General features: G+C 31.2%; 1 protein-coding gene across 1 annotated transcript in view; it reads right to left on the minus strand.

Annotated features, from left to right (window-relative positions):
• Window positions 1-365: 365 nt before the first annotated feature.
• Window positions 366-21,259, minus strand: part of LOC134700008 (uncharacterized) — a 42,025-nt gene continuing 21,131 nt past the window's right edge. Inside the window, exons 4-7 of the mRNA XM_063561407.1 lie at window positions 16,790-16,918; window positions 12,473-12,601; window positions 3,215-3,254; window positions 366-847 (exon numbers count right to left, since the gene is read on the minus strand). Of these exons, the coding sequence (XP_063417477.1) occupies window positions 597-847; window positions 3,215-3,254; window positions 12,473-12,601; window positions 16,790-16,918 (549 nt within the window). The 3' untranslated portion in view covers window positions 366-596. The remainder of the gene's footprint in view (window positions 848-3,214; window positions 3,255-12,472; window positions 12,602-16,789; window positions 16,919-21,259) is intronic.

Consider the following 21,259-nt stretch of genomic DNA (forward strand, 5'->3'; position numbering starts at 1 on the left):
TAATGATGACGTGATTTGGAAAATGGAATAAAAAAACGCAATTTTTCAAGACCATGAACAACAAAAAGAAACAAAAAATACATTCTCAGGTAAAACATCATTTAACCCATTAATTACCTAACCCAGTCTCTGATCGGGATTATATAACATCCTATGTCTTAGATTTGCTTATATTACAATGATCTGACAAGATATCGTTGTATTTCTCTTTTGGTACTTCGAAATACCAAAAACGGAATGAAAGACAGTCTTTTTTCTTTTCTATCAATATGCTGTGTTTGCAGTTAAGATATTATAATCGATGATAAGTTGCAAATGAACTGATTTCATCAAATGTATTAGAGAATAAAAGTACAAGATATAACTTTTGTTCCTTCATTTTATTATGTTAAAACTGTGTGATGACATTTGAATTGAACAAGCGTCTATGAATATTGTCAAACATGAAACATATTTACTGTGGTATTAATCTCGTTAAAGAATTGTTAATGTAATGCACTTTGATATTCTGTTTATGTTCAGCCGTCATTAATGTATTAAGAATAAGATATGCATGGCGCTATGTAACGTCTCCAAAACCATGAATACTATTTTGATTATATTCCCTTTTTGAACAACTTAACATTTTTGCGGTCGGCATAGCTTTTCCTTCGTAAATGCACTAAAAGCGATTGAGGTGTTTTAAGGTGTCTTCCACAACCACACATAACACCTTCCACAGGAAAATTAGCAGGTAACCACTTTGTGAACGTAACTGTATTTGTTGAAGCAAACATTCCTCTTACCCTAGCTATTTTCTTTTTTTTCATAAAAGTGGCCTTTAGTATGTCGATAGCCTCTGTCCATACTGCAATTTAAGAGCGTAGTTTATTAAAACATATACACAGTGAATTGCATATTTTTTTATTCATCTTTAGAAATTTAATTATTATTCTGTTATTTTCTCAATATAATAAAGACGGAATGCTTGTTAACCAAAAGTATATCTTGTAATTTTACTTATTTGGTATTTAGAAGGACGCCTCAGGGTGCGGGAATATCTCGCTGCATTGAAGACCTGTTGGTGACCTTCTGCTGTTGTCTTTTCTATGGTCGGGTTTGTGTCTCTTTGACCATTCCCCATTTCCATTGTCAAATTTATAGCGGTATTAATTGTTCAGCAATATGATACATATATTATTGATGTGTAATATAAACAAGAGGCCGTATAGAACCATTATCGATCACCTGTTTATTGAAAACTTTCATCAATGATTATTTTTGATGTTCAATGCATATTAATGAGTGGCTTAAAATTGTCATTTTACCCCTGCTTTTTGAAGTACAAGGAAATAAAAAATACAAAATGTATTCCTATTACACTAAAAACTCATTCATTGAAAGTAAAGCTGAACTTGATTCACCAGTTTCAAAGGAGAATATTTATTTTAAAGTAAGCAAACTAAATTTGCAAATCATGAAAAATGGTCTTACAATGTATAAGGGTAACAACTCCTTTTGATAACTTTGATCATATAAACCTTTTTGTAGCACTTTGATGGACATGTTTGCTGTTTACAGTGTATCTATATTTATAATTATATTCAGGATAAAAATTGAAAACTGCAACATTTCATTAAAAACCATCAATTTAGGAGCAATAACCAAAAAGCCAGATTCCCTATTTGGCTTATTATTTCAGAGCAGGTAGACCTTAACCTTATGAATACTTTATTTTCTTTTTGAGTTGCCCTAAATGCATTAGTTTTTGTGATTTAAGTAAACACCTGTATTTTACCATATGTTCTTTTTTTAGCCTTGGCGGCCATGTTTTCAGAGAAAAAAGAAAATAAACCAAACGTTTTATCCTATATAATCTAAGATCCATTTACATGTAGCTCCAACTTTGTTAAGATTGGTTTAGCAGTTTCAGAGGAGACGATTTTTAAAGAAAAAAAACCTGATAAACAAATTGTTGGAATTCTTGATAACTGTCATTAATTCCTTAAGGATGTTTGCTTGTCATGTTTTGGAATTTTTGTCAGATTTTCGGAATCCCTGGTTTTATCCCTTTGAATGCATTGACAATGTTTGCATATTGAACCACATTTTTCTTTTTAGAAATCTTTTGCATGTATAATAATAAGCCATTTGTAAAAGTCTTATAAAATCTTATGCATTTTTTAATACTTTTTGAGAACTTTAACCTGTAAATGATACAATGTAAAGCTATGAAAAATGGTTCATATCTCGAAAACAAGCACATTGACCTCTATATATTGTTTGGCTCTTTGAATTCCTGAATGTATCCTCTATTTATCTATACAAGTTTTATGAAAAGCTATTTATTTTGAAACTGAGTAGCGAACATCCTTAATTATCTTTATTTATAATAATATTTAAGACAATAAACAAAAACTTCAAAAAATCCTCAGATTAAACAATTTTGTGGCAGCAACCCAATCATGGATTGTTATATTCAACTGAACATATCAGGGCTGATAGAACTTGACATGAGCAACTTTTATACTACATGTCAGATTTCTGCTTTAGTTTTTGAGATAAAGGCAAAAATTGCATTTTACCCCTCTGTTCTATTTAAGCCTGACACCCATGTTTTTTTTACGAAATTTAAGATTAAACACAAATTGCATTTTAAATACAATAAGGATCATTCAGCATATGTTTAGTTGGAATATGTTGATAAATGTTTAAAATAGCTTACACCGGACGGACGATGACGACGGAAAATTTCATTTTAAAAGGTGAGCCAATAACAAAACATGGACTGACTGGTGTCTTTTTTTTAATTAATACAGCAAAACAACATCGTTAACGATAGTTTCCTGTCGTAATTGAATGGCCTTATGAACGTGATCTGACCAACATTTTTATAACATGTGAAATAGAGAAAAAATCATTGGATAACAGATCTATAGACATTTTAAATTAAAAAGAATACATGTAAGCAACCCTTTCTACTTGATAATCAACACATTCATTTATTATTACCCCCCTCCACCCCGTGCCGCTAGCTAAGTAAATTTCTCTGCATGAAACCTTGCGTTTGATTTTTCTTCGGTCAGTGTTGAAAAAGACGTAGCAAAGTATTCATGACGCGTTTTCAAGCATTAACTGATTAAATCATTTGAGTAATTATTTAAGTAGTTTCAATAAACTATAGACATTAACGATGTATTTGATTCAATTTAATTACATCTGACAAAACATATACCTGATTGTCCCGGAATATATACCACGTCTGCTACTGCGAGCTAAAACAAAATGGTGAATAAATAGTTATACTTAGAGCTAGCACAATATTTATCATTGATATGATATTTTTAACAAAAAAAAACTTAATATATTCTACATTTTCCACAATTTCGTTAGTATCGGTTTTTGTGAGGGTCTCACTGTGAAATAGTGGTTAGATATTTAGACAATTGTAATTGATTTGTAAGCGTTATGGCATTTGTCTTCATATTTTTCCATAAAATGCATGATATTTACAACACTTTTTCTCTATACAATACAAAATCGTGATAAACAGGCGGATAGAGGAACAGACATAAAAAAAGACGAAAAAATGGAAATAAAGACTAATTGGTGGAATGCTGTGTCAATATGACTTTGCCAATATGAATTTGCCAATATGTCGTTAGAAAAATTGAGAGTACTTAAACCTATGCAAAGCAAGTAAAGACTACCAACGAGGTATAGAAATATTTCTTATGCCTTCTTATTTATTTACAATGTGGAGAAAATGTTGAATGTGTTCACAAGTTAATCTCGTTAAATATACGAATGAATACAGATATTTGAGAATAAAGTTGGCAAATCGTATAAAAAAATAGTTGCAAAGTAATCTAAAATATACTACAATCAAGAGTTAGAAAAAAAAATACGCTAAATTAGTTAAACAAATATCCTCAAAGATGCCAGGCGTATAGTGTGTACGCTAGACTCGCTAAATCTGCCATACTGAAGTACTTTTGACATCTTAAAACAAGTTGCTTTTTTACAAAAGAAATAACAATACGTGAACCTCAGATCACTGAATGGTCAACAAAAGAGTTGCTGAATTTTTGTTTCCTTTTGAATTGAGTGATTCTCGGAGAAAATGATGAAGTTAAAACACCTTGCCGTATTAAAATTTGTAATAATGTGCCATTCTTGCACAAGTCAGTTGAAAGTAATGGTGGATAGTTGTGAAAAGAAAAAAGTGTATATATACAGCTACTATTTAAATATAGAATTTAAAGATCGACTATTTCATTTGTCTCTTTGGATTATACATAACTTTTTTGCACTCACCTATTGCAAATCCCAGTTTGTACAAACCAATACCAATATAAATTCAGGGCACTCAGTTTGCTTTATAATCTAAATGCATCTATTTTATATATCATATCTTTATAGCGATTGTCCTTCATATTATCAACTCGATATATATTGTATAGAAAAATGTTCCATGTGAAGTGAAACCCTGTTGCATGCCATGTTTAAGATTTTTTCGTATATATTTCTTAAGAGTAACACACTATGTTCATTTGGACCTCTTATATAAAGACTTTCTTTGGTCACATGAACAATCTTAAATTTAAAGGATTTCCTGATTTTCTTAAATAAATCCAAATAATCTACAGGGAAACTTTGTTTTGAAGAATATCTTGTTTTCAGAAGTTTTATGAATACATACACATACTCTCAAAAGAATCTATTTAAATAAGCCATGTAGATATGAAACATATATGAAGTAATATGTTGTACGCCAGTCGCGAGTCAATTTTACAAAGAATTATCAGTGACGCTCCAATATGAATAATCAAAAAAAAAAAGCAGTTCAAATTTAAGTTACCTTTTCCTTAGAAAGAAAAAAAAAGCAAAAGTCATAGTATTTTAGCGCAAAAATGGTAAACAGAAAGCATGTACACTGATACTCTGGATATGAATATGCATTTACGTCATTAAATATACTAATATGATAGTTTAATTCAGATGTCAAACTACCTACCTCAAGTGTTTTGACTCCGGATTCATTGACATTTTATCCGGATATTTTGTGAACGCAAACCGATAGTGTGCAAATACTTAAAATTCTCCTTTGAATTGGAAATACGCAGTATTCTTTTCTTTGACGACGTTTAAAATTAAGGTATTTGGCAAATTTGGGGTACGCATTCCTGCTCATTGGTGCTCATACGTTACAAATAATTTTCATAAATGTAATGACTGATCAAAAATGTGAGACATAATGCACATATACAATTACAATGTTGATTATATTCTATAGATATCAGGAATAAATTCACACTCAGTTTAAACTTAGCAACAAATATTCTATAAGTCTGGTAGTATTTATTAATGAAATAACAGATTTGTTTTACAGACAAATCATTTTGTTTGATTATCTTTCTTCCCTCCGACCACATTTAAATTTTTTAATGTATGAAATCAAAAATCAGTTTGTATCAATATTTTGAATAGTTTTAAATGTCGCACACTGAATATTCACACCAGTTCCGATCGCACATTACACTGTTACACTATCCCCCTTTATACCATACACTATGGTACAATACAGCTTCGACAATTTATAATTATGTTAATTTAATCTCGGTATTTATGAGCTTTTCAACAATATATTTCCCAAGTTTTAAGGGGATCAATATACGTTATGTATATAAACGGGGTGCTCCAATACAATTTTAATCAATTAATAATACACAAGTACTTTTGCGGCGACATGTAAGTGTTGACATAATTCAGATTCAATATTTCCCCTTCACGGTGTTCACGAACCAGGAAAAAATAACGACGTTTTTGACTGACACATTAAAGATGTAAACAATGTATGTTTATCATGTTTATACTCGAGTCTTTCAAAAATCACGGTGATTACGAATTAAATTAGGGAAATTTGACACAAATTAACGTTAGCTATCATATACTTTTTGAGAGCTTACGTAACATCATGTTCATTTCTAACCTCAAATATGAGACAATTTTAAATATAATGATAAAATTGAGAAAGGAAATGGTGAATGTGTCAAAGCGACAACAGCCGAAAGCAACCAATGGAACTTCAATGTAGCTAGAATTCCTGCACCCTAGGTGTCCTTCAGCTGGCCCCAAAAATATGCATACTAGTACAGTGATAATGGACGTCATACTTAACTCCGAATTATACACAAGAAACTAAAATTCAAATCATACAAGATTAAAAAAGGCCAGAGGTTCCTGTTTGGGACAGGTGCAAAATTGCGGCGGAGTTAATAGATATAGGAAGATGTGGTGTAAATGCCAATGAGACAACTCTCTATCCAAATAACAATTTAAAAATTAAACCATTATAGGTTAAAGTACGGCCTTCAACACGGAGCCTTGGCTCACACCGAACAACAAGCTATAAAGGGCCCCAAAATTACTAGTGTAAACCATTCAAACGGGAAAACCAACGGTCTAATCTATATAAACAAAACGAGGAACGAGAAACACGTATATATTACATAAACAAACGACAACTACTGTACATCAGATTCCTGACTTAGGACAGGTGCAAACATTTGCAGCGGGATTAAACGTTTTAATGGACCCAAACCTTCTCCCTTTTTCTGAAACAATAGCCTAACATCACAACATAGAAAAACATACGATAAAATATCAATTGGCAGACTTAACTCAATTAAAAAACGTATGATTACACAATGAACGAATAAATTTGATCTGCGATATCTGAATACAAATGCACAGTTAATTAAATATTAGAGACAAACATTCATGACCAAAAGGCTAACAAACAAATTCAAACACACTGAGAAATATTTAACCAATCAATGTTCACTTTAGAAAAAAACCGTTTTTTTTATAATCTTGAAGTTTATACAAATGTTGTAAGAATAAGTGAAAAATTGAAGATATTACAAATAATCAAAGCTTGTATACAGACAAGATCCATATAAATAAAAAATGACAAAAAAGCATTATAAACAGTATCAACAGGTCGAATTAACAAGAAAATACGATTTGAGAGTACTCGCAGTTACTGACAGCTAGTTAAAAGCCAAAACCAATTAATAGTAAAAAATCATGCATCAGAGACTAAAATCGACTAAAACACATCACAGGGATTTAGTATTTTAACGTCATTAATAGTCAAAGAAGACATGACTTGTGCAATGCCAAAAATAAATGCATCGAAAAAAGTTAACGTGGCTGTGTGCCCTATACATCTCGCCTCAAAAGATAATGAAATTTAGTTATGTTTTAATTTGCTAATGACAAAATCAATATTAGTGCCAATGTGAACTATATGCAGAGATCTAATTACAATATTGGTACGATAACCCTTACTTATAAGTTTGTTTAAAGGTTCGATGAGTTTACAAGGATCACATAGTGATTTCCTCGCTTTAATTACAATATTACCATAAAATTTAGGATGTGAAATACCATTTTTAATAAGCTTTCTACAGGTATAGCCAAATTTACTAATCAAATCTTTGTATCTATGAAAGAATTTAGTAAAAGTTTTAAGTAATTTATGGTATCGAAATCCCTGACACAACAATTTACCAGTGATGCATTGATTACGTTCGTTAAAATCTATGACATCAGAACACACACGGGCAAACCGAACGAGTTGCGATATATAAACACCGTATGATGGAGCCAAAGGCACATCGCCGTCTAAAAAAGGAAAATCAACAATAGGAAATGAAAAATCGTCTCTTTTGTCGTAAATTTTAGTGTGAAGTTTCCCGTTTGAAATTGAAATGTCTAAATCTAGAAAAGGACAACTGCTGCTGTTTATGTTAGATTTAGTTAAAGTAAGTTCGTTTGGGTAAATTTCTGAAGTATATTTAGAGAACTCTGGATTATTCAACGAAAAAATATCATCCAGATAACGGTAGGTATTTTTGAATGTATCAACCAAATGTAACAATGATGGGTCTTTACTGAGTTTGGTCATAAATGAGATTCATAGCAATATAGAAATAAATCTGCTATTAAAGGGGCGCAGTTGGTGCCCATAGGAATACCTACTACCTGACGATACACTTTATCGCCGAAACGTACATAAATGTTATCAAGCAGAAAGTTTAAAGCTTCAATCATATCCTCACATTTCCAGTAAGTGTATCTAGCATACTTTCCTTTTTCGTTACAGAAAAAGGCCTTAAACAAGTTACAGCAAATAAAATTACAATGAGATTTTTCGAAAGACCATTTTATAAAATACAAAAACTTTTTCTTTATAAGATTATGTGGAAGTGTAGTGTACAGAGTAGAAAAATCATAACTGTCAACATAATTGTAAGGACCATTGAAAGCATGCATTTTATCTAAAACCTCTAAAAAAATTTTAACACTCCAAAAATAATTAATACCATTATTTTCATAAGCTTTATTACAAAATTTAATAACCAGTTCTTTGATAGTAGTAAGGGAGGTGGTTAGAAGCACTGATAGCTTAGTAGTAGAACACTTACTCGAAGCGGAGATGAAACGGAATTTAAATGGTTTTTTGTGTAATTTCGGTAACCAGTACATAGTAGGGACTTTCAAATGTTCGGAAGATGCTTTAAGCTGGGCAGTGGCAGTGGTATGCTTGTTAACGATCTGACTCTCTGTGGTGCGCACTGACCTGAATGTAGAGGAATTGAGAATTTCGTTTTGAAGAACTTTCGTGTAGTATATGCGTCACACCACCACTACATTATTTGCTGCCTTGTCTGCCGGTTCGAACACAAACCGCTCTGCGAGTACCTTGAGTTTGTTTTTAATTCTAGAAATGGGTATATCATGGTTCCTATTATTAATTTCAGAATTGTTTTCTAAATGAGATATTCGAATATCAACAGTATTCATAATTTTATTCAAATAACTGTCTAAAGATTTTTTATCGGATTTTTCACGTTTGCACCAATTTTTACAATAGGGAGACAGAGCGTCTTTAATGACCTGACAACACTGTTTCCAATCTATTGTAGATGGAGGACGGTATTTCGGTCCTTTCTTTAGAAAAGTTATGACTTCACGGTCATCGACTATGTTGAGGTCTCCTGTGATAACATGACCATAGGGAACATATTTAAAACTAGATGTTTCGCAATCTCAAGTGGAAGGATTATTATTTTCTATATTGACGTCTGTTGTAATTGACGTATAATTGAAAATCAAATTTCTGCTCGGTTTTTTATAAGAATACGAAATAATGGGTTGTTCTATATTATCAAAATATGGAGGTATTAAACATGTTTATGAGATCTCAACTCTCCCCCTATGCCTCTAGCCAATGTAGAAAAGTAAACGCATAACAATACGCATATTAAAATTCAGTTCAAGAGAAGTCCGAGTCCGATGTCAAAAGATAAAACAAAGGAAAATAAATAAAATGACAATAATACATAAATAACAACAGATTACTAGCAGTTAACTGACATGCCAGCTTCAGACCTCAATTAAACTGATTGAAAGATAATGTCTTCGTCATATGAATATCAGGCATAGTCCCCCCCCCTAGGGGTTTAGTATCACAATATCATAAAATATATAGGAAGAACATAACCCTTGTCAGACAAACAACTTGTTTTTTTTAGAAATAAATGTGTTTAGTTCCGATGCAAATACCATATAAATGAATCAATATTAAAGCCAAAATATGCAATCTTTAATGACCTGACAACAGTATAATAACTATATTCCTTTTTAAACGTAAGTCTATTTAGAGGTTTTGTCACTTTCTGAGGAGAATACTGACATTTTTGTGCTTTATAAAGAATATTTCCATAAAAAGTTGGATGTGAAATACCTGAACGTATAAGATGTCTGCATGTTGAGTTATATTAACGAATAATCTCCTTATACCGGTGATAAAATATAGTAAATGTTGTAACCAGTTTGTGATATCGAAAACCCTGGTGTAATAATTTTTCAGTAATACATAAATTTCTCACGCTAAAATCTAATACGTTGTAACATACACGTACAAAGCTCATTTCTAGTTTCCAAACAATAACTTGGGTTTAAGTACATGTATATAGATCTCTCTGTAATTGTACTACAAGGTTCTATACTAAAAAGGAAAGAATGGTATTGTTTTAAGGGTTATTGCTGAAAGGGGGGTTTCAATAAGTTTGTTTGTTTTGGTTTGTTTTTTTTTTTTGGGGGGGGGGGGGATTTGTTAAAAAAAAATGAAGGGATTCCTTTTCTTTTTTTTCTTTTTTTGCCAAATTTCAAATTTTCAAAATTTTCAAGAAGAAATCTTCAATTGCACAGTTTTGTGCAATAGATTTGTTGATCTTTGGCCACATTTATTTTATCAATCACAATCCAAATTCAGACAGCATCAAGCTTGAACATTGTGATCATATTTAATTTGCCCAAACTGTTCAGAGTCCAACCACTGCGGTTGTATAAAGCTGCGCCCTGCGAAGCACCTGGTTTTCACATACTTTCAATTGATGACAGTCTTTTAAAAAGCTTGTTATATTAAACAGAGTTGTGAACATACTTGTACTTAAAAAAAACTTCCTCTTTGAAACTTTTGATTGGAATGCAACCAATTATAGGGCCAATCACTCATTGAGTGTCTTGATTAGAAAGTTGTCTATAAGAGCGTAAGTAAAAAAAATGTGGCCATTTTATTTTATCTACGAATAAAAATTATGTTTGCTTATATAATGTGACATATAAAAGTTTTTGATTTATATCTCAGATTAAATCAAGATAAAAGACATTTGAGGTAACCCTACTTCTTCAAAAATCGAAAGCTTTTCCAAAATTATCTTGAATGTTCCCTCTCCAAAGAGAATCTCTTTAGGTGTTTGTTGATACTTTGAGATTTTGATTTTTAATCCCGTAACGGCTAAGGTCTAAGTGGACTTAGGTTTGCACTGCCTGTCTATCAGTCTGTCTATCTGTCAGTTCGACGAATCAGACTTGTTTGTGCTTGTAGATTTTGATTTGATTTATCATGACAAGTTACAGGTCAAATTCATTATTCACGCTTTATAAGCTTTTCTCTTTGTTCAGTTGAAGCCCTTTCTCTAGAATTAAATTTTGATTCTTAATTTTTGGTCCTGTTTTTAAATTGGTTTACATCAAGGTCCAAAGGGTCCAAAATTATGGAACCTTCCTGTAAAGCCTCTTACGTAGCAAACAGCCAATGAAATAACAGCTTTAGAAATGGAATGCTCTTCCGACGTATCCGATGTATTAATGAAGTGAACTGTTTACCTCAACCAATCAAATTGTGTGCATTGCAAGTGTAGTAAAGGGGAGCTTTTGAAATAACATGAATAACTTTGATATAAATAATTATATATGCGTAAAACGTTCAACAAATTAGCCGAATTTTATTTCTATAATCAAACACGCCTACCCTTCGATTTCGCTTGACCCATATTGTTTGCTTTCATTTACTATTAATTTTAAATGTCAAATATATAAAAAATCTAGTTTTAAAATAAAATAATAATGGAATTTGAAGCGAGATGAAGTTTTAGTTTCTGTATTCAATATTAAAAGGGAAAACAAATCGACCTAAACACGTTTTGAATTCAACAGGCGTGCTTGACTTTACACTGGATTTCCGAAGTAATGTTTTGTTCTGATTAATGGCTTTGAAAATCATTCTTCAGTACATTTTCAATGGTTTCATTATTAAGGCACGTAGAAAAAACCAAGCACACATGACATTATTCCCCATTTTGATTTAATAAATACATTGAGAGTCACCGGCTAGGACAAAAAGATTCCCATTTTAACTGTATCGCACGTATATGCATACTTTGATACGTATTCGTATCTAAATTACTCAGTTCTGCAACATGTCTACTAAGATCGAGAGGATAATCAAATTTGGTTCAACTATTTTGCGTCATCGCACAAATTATGAATGCTCATACACATCATATATGTACATTTGCCCATCATAGAAGGATATTTGAAAATGATAAAAGGATTCATACACATCATATAAGTATATTTGTACATCATATATAAGTATATTTGCATATCATTTAGAATGTTTACACATCATATAAGAATATTTACTCACATCATAAAGATACAATTTCACATCTTATAAATGTAAATGCACATCATATAGTTAGAATGGTCTTAATAAGAGAGTTAATGCAGTTGTTTAAAATGTGTGCATGGAACAATTGTAATTGCGATGAAAATATTAAAAAAGCAGCTGAAATACTAAATGCAGATACATCCTAACTATACCGGTGTAACAGTCACGAAACGAACGGTTTGACAATTAAAGAAAATAACTTTCATTGATTCCAACAAACAAAACAAAAAACAAACCAAAATATAGGTTTGTTAAATTTAGATAGATTACAGTAAATAAGCAAGTAAACATTTGTTGACTTATATGTTACTTTGTATATTTGTTTTAACCATACTAGTTGTAAAAGATCTTTCTTTTTAAATACATTTCGTTACTACTTCATTAGTGCTCAAAAATATTTACCTCCTGATCTTCATTTATTTTTATTAATTCTCCACCATCGTTAACCCCATCTTGGCCTATCATGGCTATCATTTCCCCATAATCAAGTTGCTCTTTCTCTTCTCTATCCAAGTCAGCCCATGGGGTTTGCTTACAAATTAAAGAAACATATAATTCAACAATCATCAATATGAATAAATTTTTTAAACATATTAAAAAGGTGTAAAAGTGCGATGTAATCTAATAAATATTTTCATTTATTTCCTTTTTTTCTAATTCTATACGATCTCAAACATTATCAAAGACAAATTCATCACCAATTTGAAAATGGTGACACTCTTGAAGTTATCAGTTTCTTTTTCTGCATCAAATAAGAGTGCTAGCATGTTCTCTTTTTATTCAAATAACTGAATCGTCACCACAAACAGAAGTATCATATTTGAGATCGGCTTGTAAAACAAAAATATTTGACGGATCAATCATAACTAACAATATTTAAACTTATATAATGAAAGAAAATAACAATCTAAACCAAGGAGTAAACAAAGACTCACAAAACCATAGGACATTTACATCAACAGTTATAAATAAGAAAAAAGAAACAACACGAACTCCACTAAAAACCGGGGAGTGAAATCAGGTGCTCCGGAAAAGTAAGCATTACCTGCACCGTATACGGCAGCCGTCGTGTTTTTTCTTTGTACAGTTCGGTAATGATGGGAAGTTATTACTACTGAGGAGGAATACCAGTTATGGTTTCTGACACACTTTTGTCATAATGGCCAATCAGCTTTTGAAAATAACAATCTAAACCAAGGAGTAAACAAAGACTCACAAAACCATAGGACATTTACATCAACAGTTATAAATAAGAAAAAAGAAACAACACGAACTCCACTGAAAACCGGGGAGTGAAATCAGGTGCTCCGGAAAAGTAAGCATTACCTGCACCGTATACGGCACCCGTCGTGTTTTTTCTTTGTACAGTTCGGTAATGATGGGAAGTTATTATGTCGCAGGGATGTTTCTACACAGATATGGAAGATAAAATTGAGAATGGAAATGGAGAATGTGCCAAAGAGACAACAACCCGACCATAAATCAGACAACAACAGAAGATTACCAACAGGTCTTGACTATAGAAAAATTCAAATCATCTCGTTTGTCATAAATTGTGGTATTTAACCTACCATCAGTAGTCATCTCGAGCAAAAAAAGGTCAAAATATGAAGCAGATTTGTCTGTGGCGGTTATCTTTAATTTCGGACTTTAACCTACCATCAGTAGTCATCTCGAGAAAAAGGTCTAACTATGAAGCAGATTTATCTGTGACGGTAGTATCTTAAATTTCAAGTTCACTTGGATATGTTAACTGTAAGTGATCACTGAATCTATTATTATTAAGAGACAGAACATCATCAACATACCGAAAGGTGAAATTAAAAGACTGGGCTAATTTCTTTTCTCCTTTCTATACAAGCCTTTGGAAAATTTTGCTTCATTGGAATACAAAAAACAACTTTCAAGTAGAGGAACGCAATTTACATAGTCGCATAATTAATGAGTATGTGTAAACGCAGTACGGATTGTTTAAGTGACGACAATAACAGATGGATTTTATAATGCAAATGATTTCAATACTATCATACATTTTTTTGTCTAATAAATGTAGAGTGCAATGCCTCTTCTTCATATTCAAATGATGTATACCTCAGTCTGAGGAATGAAACTGCTGATATTTATTTTTGATTCAATATTTTGAATAAAATGGGGAAATGCTGGCACTCTGAATTGATGCGAAAAAAGAAATAATGCTCATTGATTTCCAATATTGCGGTTATTTGTATACTACAGTCCTACTTCACCTAAAACTAAAACTGAATTACTGTGCAGCTATATAGATTTACTTAAAAAAAATATATGGTCAGTTTGGGTTGATGCGGTAAAAAGATTTTATTACACTAGTCAGTCTGAGGTATGAAAACTACTGATATTTGTTTACGATTCAATATTTTCCAATATTGTAACTTTTTATTACATTCCCTCTTGACCGACAATTATAACTGAATTACTGTGCAGCTATATAGATTTGTAGAAAAAAAGAGCAAATAATGTCAGTTTAGGTTGATGAAGTAAAAAGATGTTTGTTAAACGGGTCCGTCAGAGGTATGAAAACTACTCTAAAACAGATATAATATTTGTTTACGATTCAATATTTTGAATAAAAAGAGGACATGCTGCTATATTGAATTGATGCAATCAAAATTTTGAAGTCATTGTTTTCCAATACTTGTATAGTTTCTGTAAATTGTACAATCCATCCTTGTCTAAAAATATAACTGTATTACTGCAGTGTGCAGCTACATGTATATAGATTTACATGATGAAGAACCAAAACAGTCAGTTTAGGTTTAATTCAGAAACATTATTCATTTATAATAGTGGATTGGGAAACAAGTTATTACATTTGCTTAATGAGGTCAAATAAATTTGTATACGAGTCACCCCAAACCCCGATTCAAATGAAAAAACTAACGGCTTAATTTACGTACAAAAAAATTCACGAAAAACTTAATTTATGTTACGCGTCAATAAAAGAAAATCACTGAATTACAGGCACACACATCTCTTGTTTAAAAATATAAAATAAGACCGGCAAAATAGCAAAACTCTATATAAATTGCTATTTTGCCGAAGCCTTAATATATTAAATACAAAGAGTTTTCCAATCAGTTTTAGCCGTAAAATTTCTGACTGTTCTTCATTCTGTAATCAATTCTTAAATGAATGAATGCTTGAGTTAAATTTTGAGATTCAATATATAATCGTGTTAAACATCATTTTAATTCCGCTTGTGACGTTAGATAGTTCAAGTAGAGTATACCAGAACAATTCCTGTAAACCACTATAGAAACTTTACAAATTGTTTTTAATAATTAGAGAATGAGTACACTGTATCCGAGCAAGGTTCGCTTGATTAGCACGACTAATAAAATGGAACCTTCCTGTAAAGCCTCTTACGTAGCAAACAGCCAATGAAATAACAGCTTTAGAAATGGAATGCTCTTCCGACGTATCCGATGTATTAATGAAGTGAACTGTTTACCTAAAACAATCAAATTGTGTGCATTGCAAGTGTAGAAAGGGGGAGCTTTTGAAATAACATGAATAACTTTGATATAAATAATTATATATGCGTAAGACGTTCAACAAATAAGCCGAATTTTATTTCTATAATCAAACACGCCTACCCTTCGATTTCGATTGACCCATATTGTTTGCTTTCATTTAATATGAAATTTAAATGTCAAATATAAAAGAATCTAGATTTGAAATAAAATAATAATGGAATTTGAAGCGAGATGATGTTTTAGTTAAAAGGGAAAAAATCGACCTAAACACGTTTTGAATTCAACAGGCGTTTCTTGACTTTACACTGGATTTCCGAAGTTATGTTTTGTTCTGATTAATGGCTTTGAAAATCATTCTTCGGTACATTTTCAATGGTTTCATTATTAAGGCACGTAGAAAAAACCAAGCACACATGACAGAATTCCCCATTTCGATTTAATAAATACATTGAGAGTCAACGGTTAGGACAAAAAGATTCCCATTTTAACTGTATCGCACGAATATGTAAACTTTGATACGTATTCGTATCTTAATTACTCAGTTCTGCAGCACGTCTACTAAGATTAAGAGGATAATCAAATTTGGTTCAACTATTTTGCGTCATCGCACAAAATATGAATGTTCATACACATCATATATTTATATTTGCCCATCATAGAAAAATATTTGAAAATGATAAAAGGATTCATACACATCATATAAGTATATTTGTACATCATCTATAAGTATATTTGCATATCATTTAGAATGTTTACACATCATATAAGAATATATACTCACATCATAAAGAGACAATTTCACATCTTATAAATGTAAATGCATATCATATAATTAGAATGGTCTTAATAAGAGAGTTAATGCATTTGTTTAAAATGTGTGCATGCAACAATTGTTATTGCGATGAAAATATTAAAGAAGCAGCTGAAATTCTAAATGCAGATACAACCTTACTATACCGGTGTAACAGTCACGAAACGAACGGTTTGACAAACTAAAGGAAATAACTTGCATTGATACCAACAAACAAACAAAAAACAAACAAAAATATAGGTTTGTTAAATAAAGATAGATTACAGTAAATAAGCAAGTAAAAATTTGTTGACTTATATGTTACTTTGTATATTTGTTTTAACCATACTAGTTGTAAACGATTTTTCTTTTTAAATACATTTCGTTACTACTTAATTAGTGCTTAAAAATATTTACCTCCTGATCTTCATTTATTTTTATTAATTCTCCACCATCGTTAACCCCATCTTGGCCTATCATGGCTATCATTTCCCCATAATCAAGTTGCCCTTTTTCTTCTCTATCCAAATCAGCCCATGGGGTTTGCTTACAAATTAAAGAAGTATATAATTCAACAATCAATATGAATAAAATATATTTAAAAGGTGTAAAAGTGCGATGTAATCTAATAAATATTTTCATTTATTTACTTTTTTTCTAATTCTATACGATCTCAAACATTATCAAAGACAAATTCATCACCAATTTGAAAATGGTGACACTCTTGGAGTTGTCAGTTACAAACACCATGGATATTAAAACAATCCTACGTGTTAACGAATATATTCGATGTGGCTCACATGAAAATCTGTATGAAAATGCTAACGTGTAACTTGTAACAGAAAGTACATTGTTCATTTAATGATTATAGCTGCACGTTAAATTTCAATTTTTTTGTCACGCATAGACTCTCTAACATTTACATTTTACCACCTTATGAAAGAACAACAATAGAATACAGCTACCTATGATTTAATTTCACATAAAAGTTATCTGGAGTAACCTTTACGAGTTTCTACAATTCAATAACTTGATCAAAACCTTTAAATAAAATATACTTGTAATTTCTGGTATCTTGCCTATTGAACTTATGCAAATAAAATAGAGTTACGACATGTCGCACCATCATTTTATGTGAAGTCTCATCCGTTTTGTAATGATTGTTTTATGCTCTCAATTTTTTATGTTTATTGTATATGATAAAATCCTTTGCGAACAGCACATGCTATATTAGGTTCTGTGAGAAATATCGTTAACAAGCTTTAACAAAAAAAAGTATTGCATTCAAATTTTGAAGTCTTATCTCAAATTATGAAAAATAATTTATGGTCAAAATATTTCATTTAATTTAATATGAAGAAACCATGCAATTGACTGTTTGGCAGAGAGAAATCACAGGGAATGTCAGTCCAACAAAAGTGGCCTTGCAAGAACGTACATTGTTTTCTGTTTTGTTATAAGGAATGTAACAGGAACTTTGTGTATCTTAAATTTGTATTGATTCCATAAAAGAATGCATGTGTACAACATTACAGAAGTATGGGATAGTTGTCGAACAACGGCAAGTCTTATGTATGGCTCTGAATTTTCTTCCCTAAATTAAATCATAGTCTTAATACAAAAAATTAATTAACAAAACATATTTTATCATATAAATCATTATCCAACAGCACATAAATGTTACATTTTCAACATTAAACTACCCCGGTGTTTTTTTTTCTTTCTACGGATGTTTTGAAGAGTTCAAATGCTTTAAGAGCCAGTCTGCCATAAAACCATGCAACATCTCAAATTTAGTCCAAATTGGTAGTAATAAATTTATAACATTATATATATTTCCAAAATCTTTGGGTATTTAGGAGTTAAGATAAAAAAAATTTTTGGTTAATTCACACGATTTTTCATTTAAAAGCCTTATTTTCATATTTGTGAATTATAAAAAAAATAATGCCAAAAAATCACCAAAATTAAGGTAATTTTAAAGGTTTGAATAATTGATATATCTCTTAAATATAGCATTATCTTGTTATATTTTGCAAAGAACATTATAAAAAAAAAGAAAAAATGCATTTTGACATACTTTTTACCTTTTGGCAGGTTACCAGAGAGATTCGTGCAACAGATGTATTAGATAACTTATATTATTTTAATTTTTTAGGATTTTTTTTAAGGTGCATATAAGTTCTAAGACAAGTAAAAAATTTTAGCCTGGCAAATAATGGGAAGTTAGTAAAAAATGCCCCCAAATATCTATAAAATGCAGTTTTGTAATAGTTTTTGGACCTTAACATTTTAACTAAAACTAATCAAAGTAGACTTAATTTTCAGAAAATAACTTTAGTTTAAGTGTATAGATCTTTATGATTTTTTTTCAGAAGGTTCAATACCACAAAAGGAAGCTTTGGAACGATTTTGGGGATGATGGTCCCTACCGTTTAGGAACTAAGGGCTCAAAGGGGCCCAAAACAAGCATTTTATAGTTTAAGGATAATAACTTGTGTATAAGTATTTCAATTGCTCTGATATTGTATCATAATGTTTAAAACCACAAGTTGAAGGTTTGGCTTCCTTTAAATGGGTCATGGAATCAAAGTTAGGAATAAAGGGCCAAAAGGGGCCCAAAACAAGCATTTTTCTTATTTCAAGACGATAACTTGTGTGTAATTGTATGGATCTCTTTCAAACTGTACCACAATGCTCCATATATTAAAGGGGGGCTGGGATTTAGTTTTGGATTAATTGCCCAAAATATGTAGGAATAAGGGGCCAAAAAAGGGCCGAAAAGAAGCTCATTTCTAGTTTCCAAACAATAACTTGGGTTTAAGTACATGTATATAGATCTCTCTGTAATTGTACTACAAGGTTCTATACTAAAAAGGAAAGAATGGTATTGTTTTAAGGGTTATTGCTGAAAGGGGGTTTCAATAAGTTTGTTTGGGTTTTTTTTTTTTGGGGGGGGGGGGGGGGATTTGTTAAAAAAAAATGAAGGGATTTCTTTTCTATTTTTTCTTTTTTTTCAAATTTCAAATTTTCAAAATTTTCAAGAAGAAATCTTCAATTGCACAGTTTTGTGCAATAGATTTGTTGATCTTTGGCCACATTTATTTTGTAACAAAAATCTTTTTTTTTCCCAAAAAATCAATCACAATCCAAATTCAGACAGCATCAAGCTTGAACATTGTGATCATATTTAATTTGCCCAAACTGTTCAGAGTCCAACCACTGCGGTTGTATAAAGCTGCGCCCTGCGAAGCACCTGGTTTTCACATACTTTCAATTGATGACAGTCTTTTAAAAAGCTTGTTATATGAAACAGAGTTGTGAACATACTTGTACTTAAAAAAACCTTCCTCTGTGAAACTTTTGATTGGAATGCAACCAATTATAGGGCCAATCACTCATTGAGTGTCTTGCTTAGAAAGTTGTGTCTATTAGAGCGTAAGTAAAAAAAATGTGGCCATTTTATTTTATCTACGAGTAAAAATTATGTTTGCTTATATAATGTGACATATAAAAGTTTTTGATTTATATCTCAGATTAAATCAAGATAAAAGACATTTGAGGTAACCCTACTTCTTCAAAAATCGAAAGCTTTTCCAAAATTATCTTGAATGTTCCCTCTCCAAAGAGAATCTCTTTAGGTGTTTGTTGATACTTTGAGATTTTGATTTTTAATCCCGTAACGGCCAAGGTCTAAGTGGACTTAGGTTTGCACTGCCTGTCTATCAGTCTGTCTATCTTTCAGTTCGACGAATCAGACTTTTTTGTGCTTGTAGATTTTGATTTGATTTATCATGACAAGTTACAGGTCAAATTCATTATTCACGCTTTATAAGCTTTTCTCTTTGTTCAGTTGAAGCCCTTTCTCTAGAATTAAATTTTTGATGAAATACTTATTCATTAAAAGACTTCTGTTCTAACGGAAATAACTCATTTTTTTAAAGACAAAATGACATTTTGAATGGTTTTTTTTCTTTTCTTTGGTATTTAGTGATTTAATTTTGTTACAGTTTGATATTTGTGTGCAGAGTTTTGGTCTTTGAACTTAGATAGTCAGAATTCAACAAGTTTTTACGTTTTGCTGGAAGATTTTGTCTCGATATTTTTATGTAGTTAACATTATGACAAATTATAGATCAACTTTTTGTTCAATTACATTGAATTTGTAACGGGTTTGGGACTATGTATTGCCATGTATTACTCGCAGAATGCTTGTTTTTATCAAAAAATATCCAACTCTGAAAATATTGTTTAATATTTAGTTAAAATAGATATTGATGACTTTATTATGTGAAACTTTGTTAAGATCTATCATACTTTTACTCTTTTTTGCTAATACCTTCATCATGTTCATTCATGACTAAAAACTTGTATTTATACCATTTTGCATGTTTTTCTTTACGGTAGACCACAATAATATTACATGTATATGAACAGTAAAATCTTACCATTTTAATGACAATATAAAAAAGATGATGTGGTATGATTGCCAATGAAACAACTGTCTTCAATTAAGAGACCAAAATGACACAGACGTTAACAACTATAGGTTACTGTACGGCCTTCAACAATGAGGAAAGCCCATACCACATAGTCAGCTATAAAAGGCCCCGATAAGACAATGTAAAACAATTCAAATGAGAAAACTAACGGCCTTAAGTATATAAGAAATGAACGATAAACAAAAATGTTACACATAAACAAACGACTTCCACTGAATTACAGGCTCCTGACTTGGGACAGGCAAATATTTAAATAATGTCGCGGGGTTAAACATGTAAGCGGGATCCAACCCCCCCCCCCCCCTAACCAGGGACAGTGGTATAACAGTTAATCATGAGAACGAACTATAAAAATCAGTTGAAAATTGCTTAACTCATCCGATGG

This window comes from Mytilus trossulus, unplaced genomic scaffold (genome assembly GCF_036588685.1).
Source record: "Mytilus trossulus isolate FHL-02 unplaced genomic scaffold, PNRI_Mtr1.1.1.hap1 h1tg000110l__unscaffolded, whole genome shotgun sequence".
Lineage (NCBI taxonomy): Eukaryota > Metazoa > Mollusca > Bivalvia > Mytilida > Mytilidae > Mytilus > Mytilus trossulus.